General features: G+C 41.5%; 1 protein-coding gene across 1 annotated transcript in view; it reads right to left on the bottom strand.

Annotated features, from left to right (window-relative positions):
* The window catches only part of CARMIL1 (capping protein regulator and myosin 1 linker 1), a 197,358-nt gene extending 183,644 nt beyond the window's left edge, over window positions 1-13,714 (bottom strand). The window contains exons 1-3 of the mRNA XM_009276689.2: window positions 13,664-13,714; window positions 13,151-13,190; window positions 12,268-12,365 (exon numbers count right to left, since the gene is read on the bottom strand). Coding sequence (XP_009274964.1) covers window positions 12,268-12,365; window positions 13,151-13,190; window positions 13,664-13,714 — 189 coding nt within the window. The remainder of the gene's footprint in view (window positions 1-12,267; window positions 12,366-13,150; window positions 13,191-13,663) is intronic.
* Window positions 13,715-15,947: the final 2,233 nt, after the last annotated feature.

The raw sequence follows: 15,947 nt of genomic DNA on the forward strand, positions 1-15,947 counted from the left end.
CCTCTAGACTCAGTGGAGGTTCTTGGGTTCAGCCACAGTGAAAGGGATTTTATAGCACTTGTCAAGCAGAAAGCATGCATTTAATAATGAATAAACGAAGCAGATAAAGCTACAAGAACTCAGCAGCACAGAAGGTGAAGCAGGCTATAGTATTTCACAGCAAGTGTCAACAGAGGAGCGTGCTCAGGCTGAAACAAATGGGCACTGCAGAATCTGCAGATGCACTCACTGTCTGCGGAAAAAACACATTTAGCAACTGAACATCATCTTGATGCAAGAGGCAGCATGCTGGGCTCAGATTTGATTTTATTGCCTCTTGTTTCAGTTACTCTACTGACCTTAAAATAAGAGTATAACATAATAAACTTTGAAATGTATGTAATCTATGTGTAATGTATTAGGCAATATATAACAAACTGTCTCTTTAAGTCACAGACCTATCTAAAGCATCAGTATGGGCAACATCACATGCGTTGGTATACATTCATGGGAGGGGTGATTATTAAACACACTTAAAAGCTCAACATTAATTTTACGCATGAATTCTGCCTACAGGAGAGGAAAAACATCAATATCCCCATTACAGATGCTTGAAAGCAACCTTACCACACAGTGAGTGGCACAGTGATAACTGCAAACTGCTAGGAATTTTTACCTCCAATGTAATGCTAAAATCAGCTCAGGACAGATTTTCCATTACAGGGGAATTAAAAAAAAAATAAGAAAAAATACTCCTTTTCTAACAGTAGCAGCTTAACGCTACTGCTGGAGGCTACTGTAACCCAGATACTAAATTTCCTCACGTCAATGCATTAACCTAATGCCTAGTCCAACTGGCCTGGCTCTACCATGCACCAACAGATCCATTAATCCTCAGGCTGTGCAAGAAACGCTGAACAGGGCAATCCAATCCACTCCTCACCCTACAAGTATGAGGTCCAAAAGCCACCTCGGAATGCCCTATACTTGGACCACGAGAGATTACAGCTAAGAAACCAAAATCGGGTTTTGGTGACATCTTAAGTAGATACAGTTCAACGTAACTGAAAAAATGGGTTACAAATGTAACAGATCAGTGTTTAATGGACTTCCACCACCCAAGTTTAAATGAGGTAGCAAGACAAATTCTACCTGACCACATTCTTTTTTTGTTTGTTGTCTTAGACAATGCCATAAGATTATCCAATGGTCAATTATGGAAACTTCTCTGCTCCCCAAGGGAGGGTCATCCGATATCCATGAACGTAAAGTTGATTACCTGATACTCAGTGTCCTTGAAGATACTAGGTGGTAAGAAACAACTTAGACAGCTTCCCAAAGGTGCATCTGGACCCTACATTTTTAAGGATTTTCTCAGCATATTTTAATATAATAAATCTTAATTCAGAGAACTGGACCTCAAGGCTAATGCACAGCTTGAAACAGTTTTGGGGGAGAGGGGAGCAATGTCCATGTACTGTAGCAAGTCTCTCACATGTTTTAAAACACTTCTGCAATCCTCTGTGAATTTGCTACATTTACCACAAGGGTATTCTTACAGAAACAAAACCTATGCAATTTGTGATACTACAACAACTTTTCTTTCAAAGGTAACTGCAATGGCGTAAATAAATAAATGTATGAAAATAACACCGTTTACCAAAGGATCTCAAATTACTTCACCGAGAACTAAAGCCCAGTGAGATTGGTGCAGCATTTATAACCAGTCCCTTTGCCTGGTCCATGGAAAATATACTTCAAGAGAACACAAAAACACAAGAACAACTAAGGCAGCTTACTTAATTTCTGCCAGGCTTCTGACTGAGAGTCTCATGTCTCTGCCAGCTCTTCCTCTTTATGTTCCAGGAAAAGCTGCTATTACCACTTCAGAAACAGTGACCCAGGGAGCTGGAGAAAGTTATTCCTCTTCTTTTTGCCAGTTCTGTTAGGCTGTACATCCCCTTTTGCACAAACTGAGGTTTTTTAGAAATATTATCAATAAAACTAAAAAATTAGCAGGTGAAGGTGACTTGGCAAAACATTCCTGACGCTGGCCCCTCACAGAGTGTGTCCTATGAAATGGATGGTGAGAGGAAGCAGTCCCCCCTTACTCTAATTCTTCGGTGCGCTGAAAGAAGCAGTACAGCTAGCGAGTCCCTTCCTCCCATCACATTCTGAAGTCGAGAAGCACCATGCAGACTTGTGCATCTGGCAAGAGAGAGGTCTAGCGTTACAGAATGAATTGTGCAAGCAGAGACACCTCCTCCCTCAGCGCAGCACAGCCTCTTCGAGCTCCCTGGGGCTCTGGCACAGGAACAAGGTTACACAAGGAACGGCCAGGCTGTGAACCTGCAACACACGGGCTACTCCACAGCAAAGCTTTCTTTGCAGAACATCTCAAGGTACAAGCACGATAGCATTCCTCCTCTCATTAGGATCTAAGCTACCCTGACACTGCACTGCATTTACTCAGAGCCAGAGAGCATTAGCAGCAGGCAGCTCTGCCTCCCGAGCAGACGGCACCTGGGAAGGCAGAGGAAAGGAGGTCCCTAGTGCTCTGTGTCAAGCACAATTCACTAACCCCTTCCACGCAGGCTTAATGCTGCTCATGGCAGAAGGGAGAGGCACCATCAGCACCATACAAATCACGTCCCAGAGAGCAGTGGAAGACTGGAGCAGTTACAGAGGTGAAAGGGGAGGCTGAGAAGCTGACTTGCCAATGTTTCCTTCAATTATGCACACATCCTTAAGGCCAGTCTTGATTTCAAACAATTGTCTGCATTATTTTCTTTATGGTGAAAGTACATAGACCCTCCAAAAAGGAAAAACAACGTAAGGAAAATTCTAAAATAAAGAATGGGAGATAAAAATAGGAAAAAGAAAACGCAGAAAAAAATGGAAAAAATAAAATAGAAGAATAATCTATTTTGGGCGGACTTAACCACTCCGGCTGAACAAAGACCTACTAAAATTGCATTAAGGCTACATTGTGATAAATTAATACCACACAAAAACCTGCAGGATTTTAACTTCACACAATTTCACACACATACAGCAGATCCATCTAATAGTGTTATGAGAAATACTTAAAGGATAGCATTACACTGGAAATATCACATGAAACTAACTCATCTTTAGGGTTTGTATTTTTTGCTAAATGTTTTCAAAATATTTAACAGGGAAAAATATATTTCTAAGACTTACAATAAGCATTTACTAAGTTTAATAAATCTTCGCCAGCTGACAAAGATCAGAGTTTAACAATGAGAGGGCAAAAAGACAACGTGTTTTTAGTGTCGGCATTAATCCTGCAGCCACCTAAAATCTTTCCAATTTGAATACGCAACTTTTACGACTTGAGACCTGCACATCTTACTATTTTTAGTAGTATCCAGTGCAGGCAAAAAAACAGCTACAGTGACAAAACATACCTCCCTGCTGTATTAGGCCACTCCTGAAGACTTTTCTTGGCATTTGGCTAACGATTGAACACACACGCTTCTCCAGATAACCAGCTTTTCCAAGCTTTAGTTGACATACCTACATAGAAGTCTAAGAAGAGTCAGCATTCAGCACACAGCATTCAGCTTCTCCTGCAGTTTGCCTACACGGTGTAGCTAAGCAAGTAAATGGTAGAAAAGTGGCTATGAAATCCTTTGTGAGGAAAATAGTACCAATTACATAAGATACAGTTAAATTCATCTACAGTCAAATCTCTTGGAAGATGTCTTCCCAAAGCAAAGAGAAAACTGTAAAAATTGGGCAACTTGGCATTGTATTCACAGACTAAACACTTTTAAAACTATTTTACAATATTTTAGACTACTCTGGCACTATCCACATCATCTAATTGCATTTAAATTGCCATGTTGTACTACAGTTCTTTCTTCACTTGTTTTGGTTTTACTTTTTTTCCTTTTTTCAACCCAATAGCTCATCTACCTAGAGGGATGGAGAGAGCAATGCCAGAGGTAAGTTGTGCCCATCATACTATCTTGCTTCCCCTCAGGGCAACCATAATTTGTGCAGTACTCTCTTGAGATGCTAGGTTTTTGTTTGTTTTTTTTTTTTTAACCTAGGAAAGCTGCCTTGGCAAAGGTGGAAAGAACCTAAAGCCCAATTATACTAACAGCCCCATAATGCCCAGCATGAACCAAACTGCTTCCGTGACACAAATAACATAGATCTAGTGCAGATTTTGCTTAAATCAGAGAACAAGGAAGCAAAGAACTTGGCTAGCAGGATCAGGTACAATCATATACAAAACAAATAAATTTATGGCAGCCATTAATATTTTTTAGCATAGCAACATTATGTTCTGTCCATCATCCCTGTATTTGCGGGGATACTAAGGTCTTTGGGGATGTTTGTATTATCTCTGTAAGGAAAGGAAACAGAAGTGAAGGAATACACTGTTAGGAAAATGGGGGTACGAGTGTAAGAGAAGGGCAGACAAAAAAGCAAACCCAAGTCCTGACAGTAATTGTACATAGGAAAGTTTCTGAGGACTTACTGAAGCACAGAAGATGGCAGGAGAGCAAAGAGGCAGATGGAAAGGTAGAAAAGGGAGCATAAAGATACCCACAGTGTATGCAACAAGTGTACACAGCATACACCGATATGCTTCACAAAAAATGCAGGCATTCCAGCACCTTGAGATGAGAGTACAGAAAGCCCAAAGTCCAAACACCGGGCTTTTCTGCCACTTGCAAGATGCAAATGTGAACAGTGACACAGTCAAGAAAACTGCTTGTTATATTTAAAATACATTTTCCATGTTACACTTTTTAAAGTAATAATAATATAAAATACCTATTTTAGATTTGGAATATGAATAAGTTTACCAAGATGGCAGAAATTATTACTCATCAATGCATCAGTACCTAACAAAGCTAGCATTTCTTCAAATATTTACTGGCAACATCATTAACTGCAGATCTTCTCTTTTGGTGTTTAAGTTGGCTGCACTAAAAATCCAAACATCCATATTGACCTACCTTCACCGCCCCACACCTAAGGCTTCTCGAGCTCTGCATCGGAGTAGCAGCTCACGTGCATGGCTCTAAGACAGTATCATTCTTAAGCACCAGGCTCAAGTGTTTGTTAAGAGATGAGCCTCTGAAAGGCTTCCCCTTTATCAATAGTTTTGTATGAATAGTTTCGATCTTGCTAACAGCCTTGAAGGCAGAGAGGGAGAAGCCTTTTCATTCAAAGGTCGACCCTGAACAAACACAGCAGTGCTCTGTCTCCCAATTCAGATCAGGGTCAACAGTCATTCACTTCCCCTAATCAGATCCAAGTAGAAACTGCGCTGCAGCAGCTGTATCACCTTCTTGTGTTCCTTTCAGGCCCCAAGAATAAGGAGGTACCTATAACTTAGCTCAAATCCTCAAAATTTCATGAAGGTCTACAAAAGCAGTGGTTTGACTAAGTTTCAGGTACAAGGGGAGGACTGCTGTTCAGAGAACTGAGGATGTGTTCAGAGAAAGAGAGACATGTACCTGCAGTGCTTATTCCATAAAGACATGCCTCTGGCAAGCGTCTTTCAAGCACTCAGGAGCACAAAATGGAAATGGCTTGCTCCGAGTGACCTCAGCCTCCTAAACCCTGGTTGTTAAGAGTGCTTCCAGACATCCCAACCACACCGTGGCCCACCTCACAGGCAGCACGCTGCTAACCACCGCTGTAACTGCAGAAAGGGGAAAAAAATTAAATCTAGTTATCGACCTATCTAAAAAGCACAGAAACAAACACCACTTGAAAAAGCAATGCAGGACAGAAATCCTAAGGGGAAAATAGACCCAGCCTCTCCCCTTCTGTTTTCCATCCCCACATACACACTTTCTGAAGCCCACTCTGTCGTCACACAGGCCTTCTACTGTACGCAGGGATACAAACACCACTCTTCAGCTAAGGGAATAAGCTGCGCAACATCCAGCACCCACGAGCCAGCTCACAATCTTTCTTTTTTTTAAATGAAGGTCACTTTGCAAAGAAGATCCAGAAACATAACCTGCCCAAGTAAGAGCTGCTCCTCACTTGCTCACGGTTTCTATCCTGCAGGCACCTTTGCATTAGTCACACAGGACACGTGGACCCTTTTAATTTGTATTTGTTCAGAGGGGCGAGTGCTGTCAGGATTCATTTGCAAAGCCACCTGAAGAGTGACAGTAATATAACAATGAGCAAATAATGTTCAGCTGAGGGGGGAAGCCTTCCCTTTTGCTAAAACCCCACCTATCCATCGCACTCCCAGAAGCCCCTGCCCTGGTCCCCATGGGGCCAAGCAACCTCCTCTCTCACGCTCACCACCAGCAATGCAACTTCTTCTCCAAACTTTGTACCAACCAGCAGAAACTTCTTTCAGTTTGCTAACGTTAAAATCACAACCCACAACTATTTGGACCTTATTCTGCAACCCTGACTCCCCAAGCCAGGGTAGCTCTTCGCTCACCCAGCAAGCCAATTAATTTGGTTAAGTCTGTTTCCGGAGTGTTGGGTTATCAGACTCTGGCTCTTATAATTAAATTTTCATCATAATAGTTTGTCATCTTAAATGTTCAAATTACAGAAGCTATCATTAACAAAAAGGTATCACTCATGAGTTGCCACAGAGCGGGTGTTCCAGAATCAGGGAGAGATTAGACAGGAACAAGGACAGAAATCAGCTTGGGGACTACAGTAGCAGTACGAAGCACAGTTAGTAGCAGTTATATTTAAAGAATAATTTTACATCCTGGGCCTGTAATTACTTTACACACAATTAAATTACCACCACCACGAGAAAAGAATGTAGGTGATCCAAAGTAACTGTTTTAATAATCAGACAAACCAGTGACGTTCACCAATTTTTCCACCACAACAATGGTGGAACAGAGGGGCTCTGAGCAACAAGAAGCATTTTTCACAGTACATTGCACTAACTTTTCAATTAGCAGCTCTTGCAGCCTTTCTCAAGCTTACTGCGTCCTCCACACCACTTACAGTAAAGTGAACCACATTCCCTGTGTGATAAGTCTTTTCTTAGAATAAGTATCTTCAGGCAGACAAAACAAGCCGTGAGAGAAAAAAAGAAAAGGGGGGAGGGGGGGAAGACAAGGTTTTTGCATTTATATTGGTATACCAAATAACACATATTCTGTTCCGTTCCAAGCCTTCTCTTTCCTGGAAAAAAAAGCCATCAGTGGAGAAGAGTGACTGAGACAAGAAGTTGACCCTAATGCTCATTTTCTATTTTTTATTTCGAGCTTTTGGGAAATTATATGTAATATTCAGTCTTCTGCCACTTTTATGCACAGATTTCAATGCAAACCCTCACTTAGGAAGGCTCAGTTTCACAAATAATGGTGGCAGGGAGTCAGGCCCTCTAGAAACAAAAGTACATTAGTAAACCACTTTGGTACATTATATATTCAGCAAAAGAAGTAGAAAGACTGTGACAGTTTAAAAAAAAAAAAATGTTTTTTAATTGGGTTATGAAAAATTGACAGAAGGAAAGATCCCGTGAACCACTGAGAGCCATAATGGACTTCTGCCTCCCACCACTCCTTTTTTCCTGATAGCTGTTAGAGCTGTGAACAGAAAACCAGAAGCTGCTAAGAGCGAGAAAATGTTTACATTTCCTCCTTCCAGAACACAGATAAGGATATATACGCCGCAGGTGGGTGTGCACATGCAAAGTACATGAGACAGAACAAAGGCAGGTACTTTCAGGGCACCGAGAGACGAGTTACCTTTTCTTACCTTTCCCTACATGTACCAGTTGCCCAGAACTAAAGAAAGGGAGAGCCAGGAAGCTGCTCTTCTGATGTAATGGTTATACTATCCTCCCAAGGCGTGCAAAGAATACACTATACTCTCAACGTGCAAGAAATCTATGCTTCAACCAAGTGTCAAAGACGACACACAACTGGGCAGAGCTGCACTCAAAAGGACACAAAAGTGCCAGGACTGTAGAAAAATCTACATTCTGCCTGGGTAGCCAGAGAAAGAGGACTGTTTCAGTTTGGTCAAAGGCCAATTTAATTAAGCGAGTAGATTAGATCTTACCCTTAATGCAGACAAACCTGAGGGAAAGGAGATTTGGAGTTTATTCATATTATTATTATGCAAAAAAGTGCATCAACACCAATTTAAACACAAGACAAGGTTCTGTCTGCAATGGATGCTTTGAGTATGGGAGAAGACAGAAATAAGGGAGAAGAGGAAAACTGGAAGTAGGAATTGGAAGTGGAAATTGAAGAAAGAAAAGCAATACCCAAGCTCACCAACCCAAAGAAGAGGGAAGCATTCCTCTCAGCCTGGTTAATTCCATTGATGGCCAGTTTCCCCTCCTAGAAGTGGAAACATCTCAACAAAGAGGATTTCAACATTTGCATGCACTATCACAGCATCAGAATGCTAAGTTTGTAAATCTTCCCACTGGTTAAAAGTAAACTTATAGATCAGTGTATAACGTAAATATAGATTTCAGTAAAACTTGCACATAAATGAGTATTGTTTTAAACAATTCCTATTTTGGGACTATATACAATTGTATGACTAGATTAATAAATTCTCCTTCCAGCAGTACTTTTATTATTTCAGTTTTCTGTAGCAATCTTATTGGCCACAGTTCAATTGTTTTATAAGAGGCGCCTTGTAAATGCATTAAAATACATTCACACATAGAAGTATTTTTGATTGCTCTACCTCACTTCATTTAGATTTCCTGACATGAGGGATGTACCAACACCTACTTCCTTTCATCTTCATAAACACACACTTATGATATGTCATAACACTCAATGTTCTGGGCAGAGAAGAGGAAACACCATTAGTTTAAAAGAATGTCCATATTTAACATCATTATCACACACCAGCTGTCATGATATAATGTGCGAGATTGCACACATTTTATGTAAAACTAACCTTGGACAACCCTGTGAGCTTCATGCTCTTAGTGATTTAATACAAGTGCGTATTTTTTAAGGCAAGACATTTGCACCTAGATAGATAAGGAAATTCATCTCTATTTGAACAGAATTGTCTTGATCCATCCATGATAAAGATGAGCAATGGAAAACAAACGCCAGAGCTTTTAATCCCAAAATAGTTTTGGCAGTGCAAAATATTACTGCCTCCACACGGAGACTGCCACCCTTATAGCTGAACAGGCACAGCAGCTCATACAAGCTTTTCTCAGCTGCTTCAGCACAGTCAGCCAGGTTGTTCAAGCAGTATTCAGAAGCCACACGGACAGTGCACAAGATGGCCATAATTGCTCCTTTAAAAGTAAATACAGATAGGTTTTTTAAAATAGAATTTCAGTCTTTATAAGTGAGTCTTTAGAAGCAGAACATGAAATCTCAGACCATACGCACAGAACAAATATAAACCTATTTGACAGGAGTCAACTAAAAATTTTGTTTTAAAAGTCCATGGAAACATATGTCCCAAAGAAAGTGACAAGGACATACAAATTACTCCCAGTGCATCCATGTTGGGCATACAGTACATTTTAAGGAGAGCCACCTGCCAAAGCAACTGTCCTGGTTCCAGAAGTAGCACTGTGATATTTTAACAAAGAGAATGTAAATGACCCGGGGCACAAGCGTAACAGACATTCCTCAATGAGATTTCCTAATAAAGTGCTGTTGGTCACTATATCACATCACACTATTCTATGGCCTTAAGGTTAGGAAAACACTGCGGGGCAGGGGAGAAACACACCAAAAAACCTCCAAAAACAAAGCAAAAAAACCCAGACCAGCCATATAGAGAGCATGGTTCTGGGGTTAGCTAGACTGAGAGCAACTGGTATTTTCTCCTTATTAAGCACCAATCCCAATGCATGCTACCTAATTTGCCTGTAAACACCCAACTACTAATAAAATTTAAACCAAAATCTCAAAACAATTCATTGCCACACATGCACTCAAGAGACCGTGCTCACAAGATTAACATTTCAAAACTAAGCTCTCAGGAGTCGAGGAGCGCTGGCATGATGGTTGCCCATACAATCACATTTGAGACCTCTGATGCGTGCGCTTAAGGATATAGTCTTTAATTACTGAATTGCTTTTGCCACCAACACTTCATTCAGCATTCAGTTTTACCTGCCCTGGTCAGAATGCGGCCATATGCATTATTTACTGAATAGTGTTAAGAATTTTTGTACTCCAAGCTGGGACTTAATTTTGTTGGTAGCTTTCCTCTGGCATTTAGTATTAAGCACCTGCATATTTCTGAAGCAAGGTTATTTATTTTCAGCATCGCTCTTTTGAGGAGAGGAGGGTATATCTCCTCTACTTCACAGGTAAGAAATGAGACTGTGTAGACACAGTAAGACCAAAAAGTCTCCATTAATTTGAGGTACCCAACTTAAGGTGTTGCTGTCATCATTTTTTTCAGAGCACTCTGCATTTCAGAGAACTCTGCATCCTCAAAAGGAACCACAGCCTCCCTTGGCCTCTGCCACAGCAGATAACACTCAATACTTCTGCAAAAAAAACCCACATAGAGATACACATATGCAATTAGAGAAACAGTGTAAAAAAATGCCATTAGTGATTTGTACAGCTTCACACAGGGCTGTTTTCTTCTGTGGAAGAAGAAAACACAAAATCCAACCCCAGCAGTCAACAGTCAGCTTCTCTAACCATGAAAACATTCTTTTTTTTTTCCAATATAAATCCACTGCATTTTTGCATCAAAGAACAAATGGTTCTACAAGACAACACCCCCTTCAGCAATTCATCTCCTTTAAAGACTTATCCTGTGCACTGAAGACAACGTGCACACACGCAAGAAGTGCTCACTAACTTGTGAACCCCTTAAACAGGTTCCCTCCCTTTCAGTACCTCTTCAGGCATAAAAGGTTAAAGTCCCCCACCTGAGAGCTAGGAGATTAAAGAGAGAAAAAACATCCGAGTCATCACATTTAGGCATTTTACAGCTGAGTAGTACACCCCTCAGAAACTTCACTGACAATTCAAAGCTTGACATTCTTTTGGTCCCATCAGATCGGAACAGTATTTCAGTATTTCCACAATATATTTCACTATTGATAACAGTAATGATTCTGTATAAGTCAAAAAGTCAATCAAGTGTTACTGCTTCAGTGAAACTGTTGGCCTTCCCTATATACATGGCTTTCAAATAAGTAGAGACAATCAATCAACATTCACATACTCAACCTATTTCCGGTACAGAAACAGAAACTGTAAACCCAAGAGCTACATATAACATAAGTAGATATTATGCAGAAAATATTTCAAATTCCTTAAGTAGCTGCTCTTGCTGAAAAGCAGACCATTATCTACAGTCTTACTGCCGAGGGATAAGCAACACGTACTTTATGAAGATAATTCAACTGATTAGTAAGTTGCGGTTTTTAAAGACAAAATAGAGTATCTGCATGGGGAATGTACCTAAAAACTGTAAAAACAGTTTTGGCAATGAAACTTTCAAATATGCAATAGCATTTTTACTGACACAAAGCACCAAATCTCAAAATATCTTGCAAAATATTATAGCAGCACCGTACTTATTTGTGTTTGTTACTCTAGTTCTCCTGATAGAGAGGTAGCAAAAGAACGAAGAAATAAAGTTCCATCTCTTTTTGCATATCCAAGTATTCAAGATAGTATGCAAGCATACCAGCTCATTACCACAGCTTGCTTCTTATCAAGAGAGGCCAGCAAAACTATTCTTGAGAAAACAGGAAAACATACTTAAGTGAGATTAATTTGACACTTTCCTCCACTACAGTTTTAGGAATGACAATGGCCACACATTAAGCATTTCTTTTAAAATGCAGATGTATGACTTAACAGAGAATACTAAACAGTACAAATAGTCATTTGAGTTCAAAAAGCACAATAGTTTTACTGTTACTCTTCACTGCGTAACAGCTTCAGAAGATTCTCAAAAGATAAGTAATTCTACATGCTTCATCTGGCATTTCTTGTCCACTCAAAATTCCTACAGATGTAAACGGGAAACCTAACCAGCAAAGGCAGCGAATTATTTTAGAACAGGTTCTAATAATAGCTTGCTTTAGCATCAGTCCACAACACAATACCCTAAACTCTGAAAAATAACTCAGTGATAAACACGTGTGTACATGTGCACTCCTGCACATCAACTTGCTGTGCAGGCTAGCAAGAAAGTAGGAAAATAAGTGATATGTGTATCTTATGGCACACACAAAGTTCCAAGAATCCTTCCAGAGGAGAATTAATGCCTCCTGAAAAGATACTGGCTTTTCCTTCACGTATGTAATCAGAGTCATTCTACCATACTTACCAATATTTTGTTATCCACTTTATCTCCCTTGGTTTCCAGCTTTACTTTCTTCTTGACCGAAATTTTTATTTTCCTCCCAATAACATCCCTGACGCTTTCTGAAATAAAAGAAAATATCTTAATTAAATACCATCAGTATTTAACATGATCCCAACATGAGAAGGAAACAGACACTACTGTTAACTTTTCAGGAAGACTCAGAGCTGTTCAGTGTCAACATGAGAAGGAAACAGACACCACTGTTAACTTTTCAGGAAGACTCAGAGCTTATGTTGTTCAACCGCTTGCACTCATGGAAGCCTCATGCACACACACCAGTACTAAACACAACCTAACACAAGTACAACTTTTGTAAGTATGTCATCTACACAATTATTTATGTCTACCAAGATAGGATTATCGATTTCATATGCCAGGATTCTAAACATAATTTGGTATTTCTTTCCAGCACTACTTACACATCAAAAGCATTCCCAAGACAAGCCCCAGCACTGCTTAGCTCTACTCTGGGAACATACAACAAATTCCTCACTTGCTATTAGTTGTACCTGAAAAGCTTGCTAAAGCAAATTAGCTTCTTGCATTGCAAAAGTTTTAGCCCGTTGTTGTTACTACCAGGGAGGCTAAATGGGTCAGATAATGGAAAAAGCAAGTGTTACATTTTGCACTCTGCGCATTGAAGTTGCAAAGCAAACCAAGCAGACTTCCAGATACTAACACCTGACAGCTATGCAGAGGATGCTATGGAAGGCAACGTTGGTCTCAGTCCAAGTCCCAAGGACAATGTAGCCACCTCACAGTGCCAACACCAACGTTACATTAATTGCCATAATGTTTTAATAAGTATATGCATACACATGTATACACGGTCTCTGCCACGTACCAAAAGAACCGGCCTTTCCCCTAAAGGTTTGCACCCTGGCCTGAAGGGAGGGAACGTATACACAGGAAACTGTGTCAGAAAGCTTATACAACTACTGACACTGATGTAATTGGGAGATAAACAGAGGAGTTCATCTAGAAGAGCCAATTTGGCACCTTCCCTAAGTTTCACTCCCCAGCCCCCAAAGAAAAGGAATGAGAAAGAAATATTTTAAACACATTAACCTATTTCCAGCACTACAACTGGCATCTGTAAAAGGCAAGTCTCCACCCTCCCCAGACACACACACTTTGCCCTCATGCACACTAAAGTTTAAAGGCTAAAATTAAAGATAATGGGCTCTTCATAAGGCTTTTAATTATAGTGCTCTGTATAGCACTTTTCTGCATGATTTTCATCCGGTAGTCAGAATGCGTTAGCACAAACAACACACCATTTATTAAGCCTGGACGTTTAGCCCAGGCCACAGCATTCTGCCTGCAGGGCAGGAGGGTGTGCAAGTCAGAAACACGCCTGGTCGGAGCGACTCTGCACCAGAAAGAGCTCTTTCTGCAGAATCGGCATGTTTTCCCCAGGAATTTTAATTTTCCTATCGGGAAACAAAAGCTCCTCCGTAGCAGCGGCTTGCCCGGCGAGAAGCCTGCTCCAAGCCGCGGCAGCCCGGTGGCAGACGGCCAGCGCGGCCGGCTCCCTGGGCAACCACTTGGTCGGATGCCAGGCTGCAAGCTCCCCAAGCAGCCAGGTAAGCAAAGCCGGGGGGAAAGTCCAGCCCGATGCGAACTGTCTTCCCAAGGCTTCCTCTTCCACGGGTAATGCCTAATTCTGGTCTTTCTGTCCCTGCTTGGACACTCAGAAGCAAGCTGACCACATAGTCTTTTTCTTAAAGTCCTACCTCCTTGCAGAAGGAAAGGTATTGCTGCTGTCTCTGCTACTTTACCTCCACCCCCAGCCTCTGCCTTTCAGTTTCTCCTCTCCCACAAACAGCTCCAAGTGCCTGCGTCTAGCAAGGGGCTTCCTCCTGAGGCGCCGGCGTGGGGGAGACCAGCTTCCCTTCGCTGTCCCACAGGTCCCACACAGCAGCAGCAGGAGCGACTTCAAGCCCTCAGCTCCAGCGCTCTTACTTCAACAAGCCATAGGGAAAGAAATGGCCTGGGACCCGAGACTCCGCAAAGCATCAGGATGTCAGCTCCCTCCAAGGCTCTATCTGCCAGAAAAGGCTAGAAACACTTCTTCAAAGAATTAAGATATAGAGTTCATAGATATTCCCTATGTGACTGAGGACACCTCCTTACACATTGGGTGGCAAGTGGACTTCCGAAGTAGTTTTTCAGACTGAGATGGAAATATAACGTTAAGGCTCATATTTTGAAGCACTCATCCATTTCTAATGCTGGAGACTTCAGACACCCGCAGCTCAGAGGAGCGGATCCAGGTAAACCAACAGTAAGAGAGGGTTTTTTGAAGACTGTGACCTACGAGACCCAACAAAGGTCACACGGGAAGCGAGTAACAGAACAAAAACTGCAGCTCAAACACTCCCACCCCCAGTTTAGTCTCCATGCTCCAATAACTAAGTGTTAAGGCACATCCTTTCATCCTCAGAACATAGGGTTACTACAAAAAGTCTACTTAAAAGGTTAAATTTTGGCATACAGACACCAAAATACTGCTAGAAATCAAACCAATCTACATGAACAGATCCACATGGCCCAGAAGAGCCCTTGACAAAGCAAGCTGGCTGCAGGGCACCAGGACTGGGGGGTAATTCTTAAAATTGTCCAAAGCCAGCAGAGGAGGGGATGTGTGAAGACGCTCACTTTGCTCTTCCCTGTAACACACACCAGACGTCACCTACGACACTAGAGTACAGTGCAGATCCACAGTGAAGAAGAAGTACCATGTATTAGCACCTCAAACATGCCTGGCTATTTTAAAAAAGAAAAAGTTCATGGTTTTGACCATAGCTACTCCTAGCACACTTCCCAGCTCATCACTTCTTAGCAGTAAGCTATAGACTAAAGCAAACCACATGGTTTGCACATTAAAAGGACTGCAAAATGGAGCTATTTTGTCTATACAGAAAAAAAATTCTGCAACAGCTGCAACCGTCCATCCAGATTTTTACCAATATTTTATAAATGCTAAAACTGCCACCGATAGTGCTGACTGACGAAATTGAAGGAAATGCAACAGCGTAAATGAACTAGGTAAGGTTTGAAGGACTGTATTCAATGCAACACATACCTTGTTGCCTGACAAATTTCTGTTTCCATCTGTCATTAAGGCAACACTTTTAATTATTCTAATGTTGGCAAGATCCTTAGATCTCTCTTCAACAGGCAAAACTGCAACTAAAACCAAAGGAAGTTTGGCCTGAGCAAGGTGGCTGAGGACCAGGCCTAGAGCATCAGACCTGTTACCCCCAAATGACACAGGTTACCAACGTACCACGTTAATGGTCCATTTATTGAAAGCTCCTCAATAGTGATGACAGCATTTTCAGGGTCTTTACCATCACCTATGATTTCCTAAGCGTATACCATGCAACATGGGGGTTTGTGTGCATGTGGCCATAAAACTTTAATTACAAATACCCTCGCTCCCTCATACATACATAGGAAAATGAGTCTTAAGCTACGCAAAGCCCAGAGGAAAATAAAAAATAACGACCGGAGCCACAGCTCGGAGCCTCAGCCCGTGCCGTCAGGCTGAGGGGCTCGGAGGACCTGCCCCGGCCGGGCGGCGGTGCGGGTGTCCCGGCGCGGGGGGCCCGGGCTGGCACCCCGCGCCTGCCAGC

This window comes from Aptenodytes forsteri, unplaced genomic scaffold (assembly GCF_000699145.1).
Source record: "Aptenodytes forsteri isolate BGI_AS27 unplaced genomic scaffold, ASM69914v1 Scaffold97, whole genome shotgun sequence".
NCBI lineage: Eukaryota > Metazoa > Chordata > Aves > Sphenisciformes > Spheniscidae > Aptenodytes > Aptenodytes forsteri.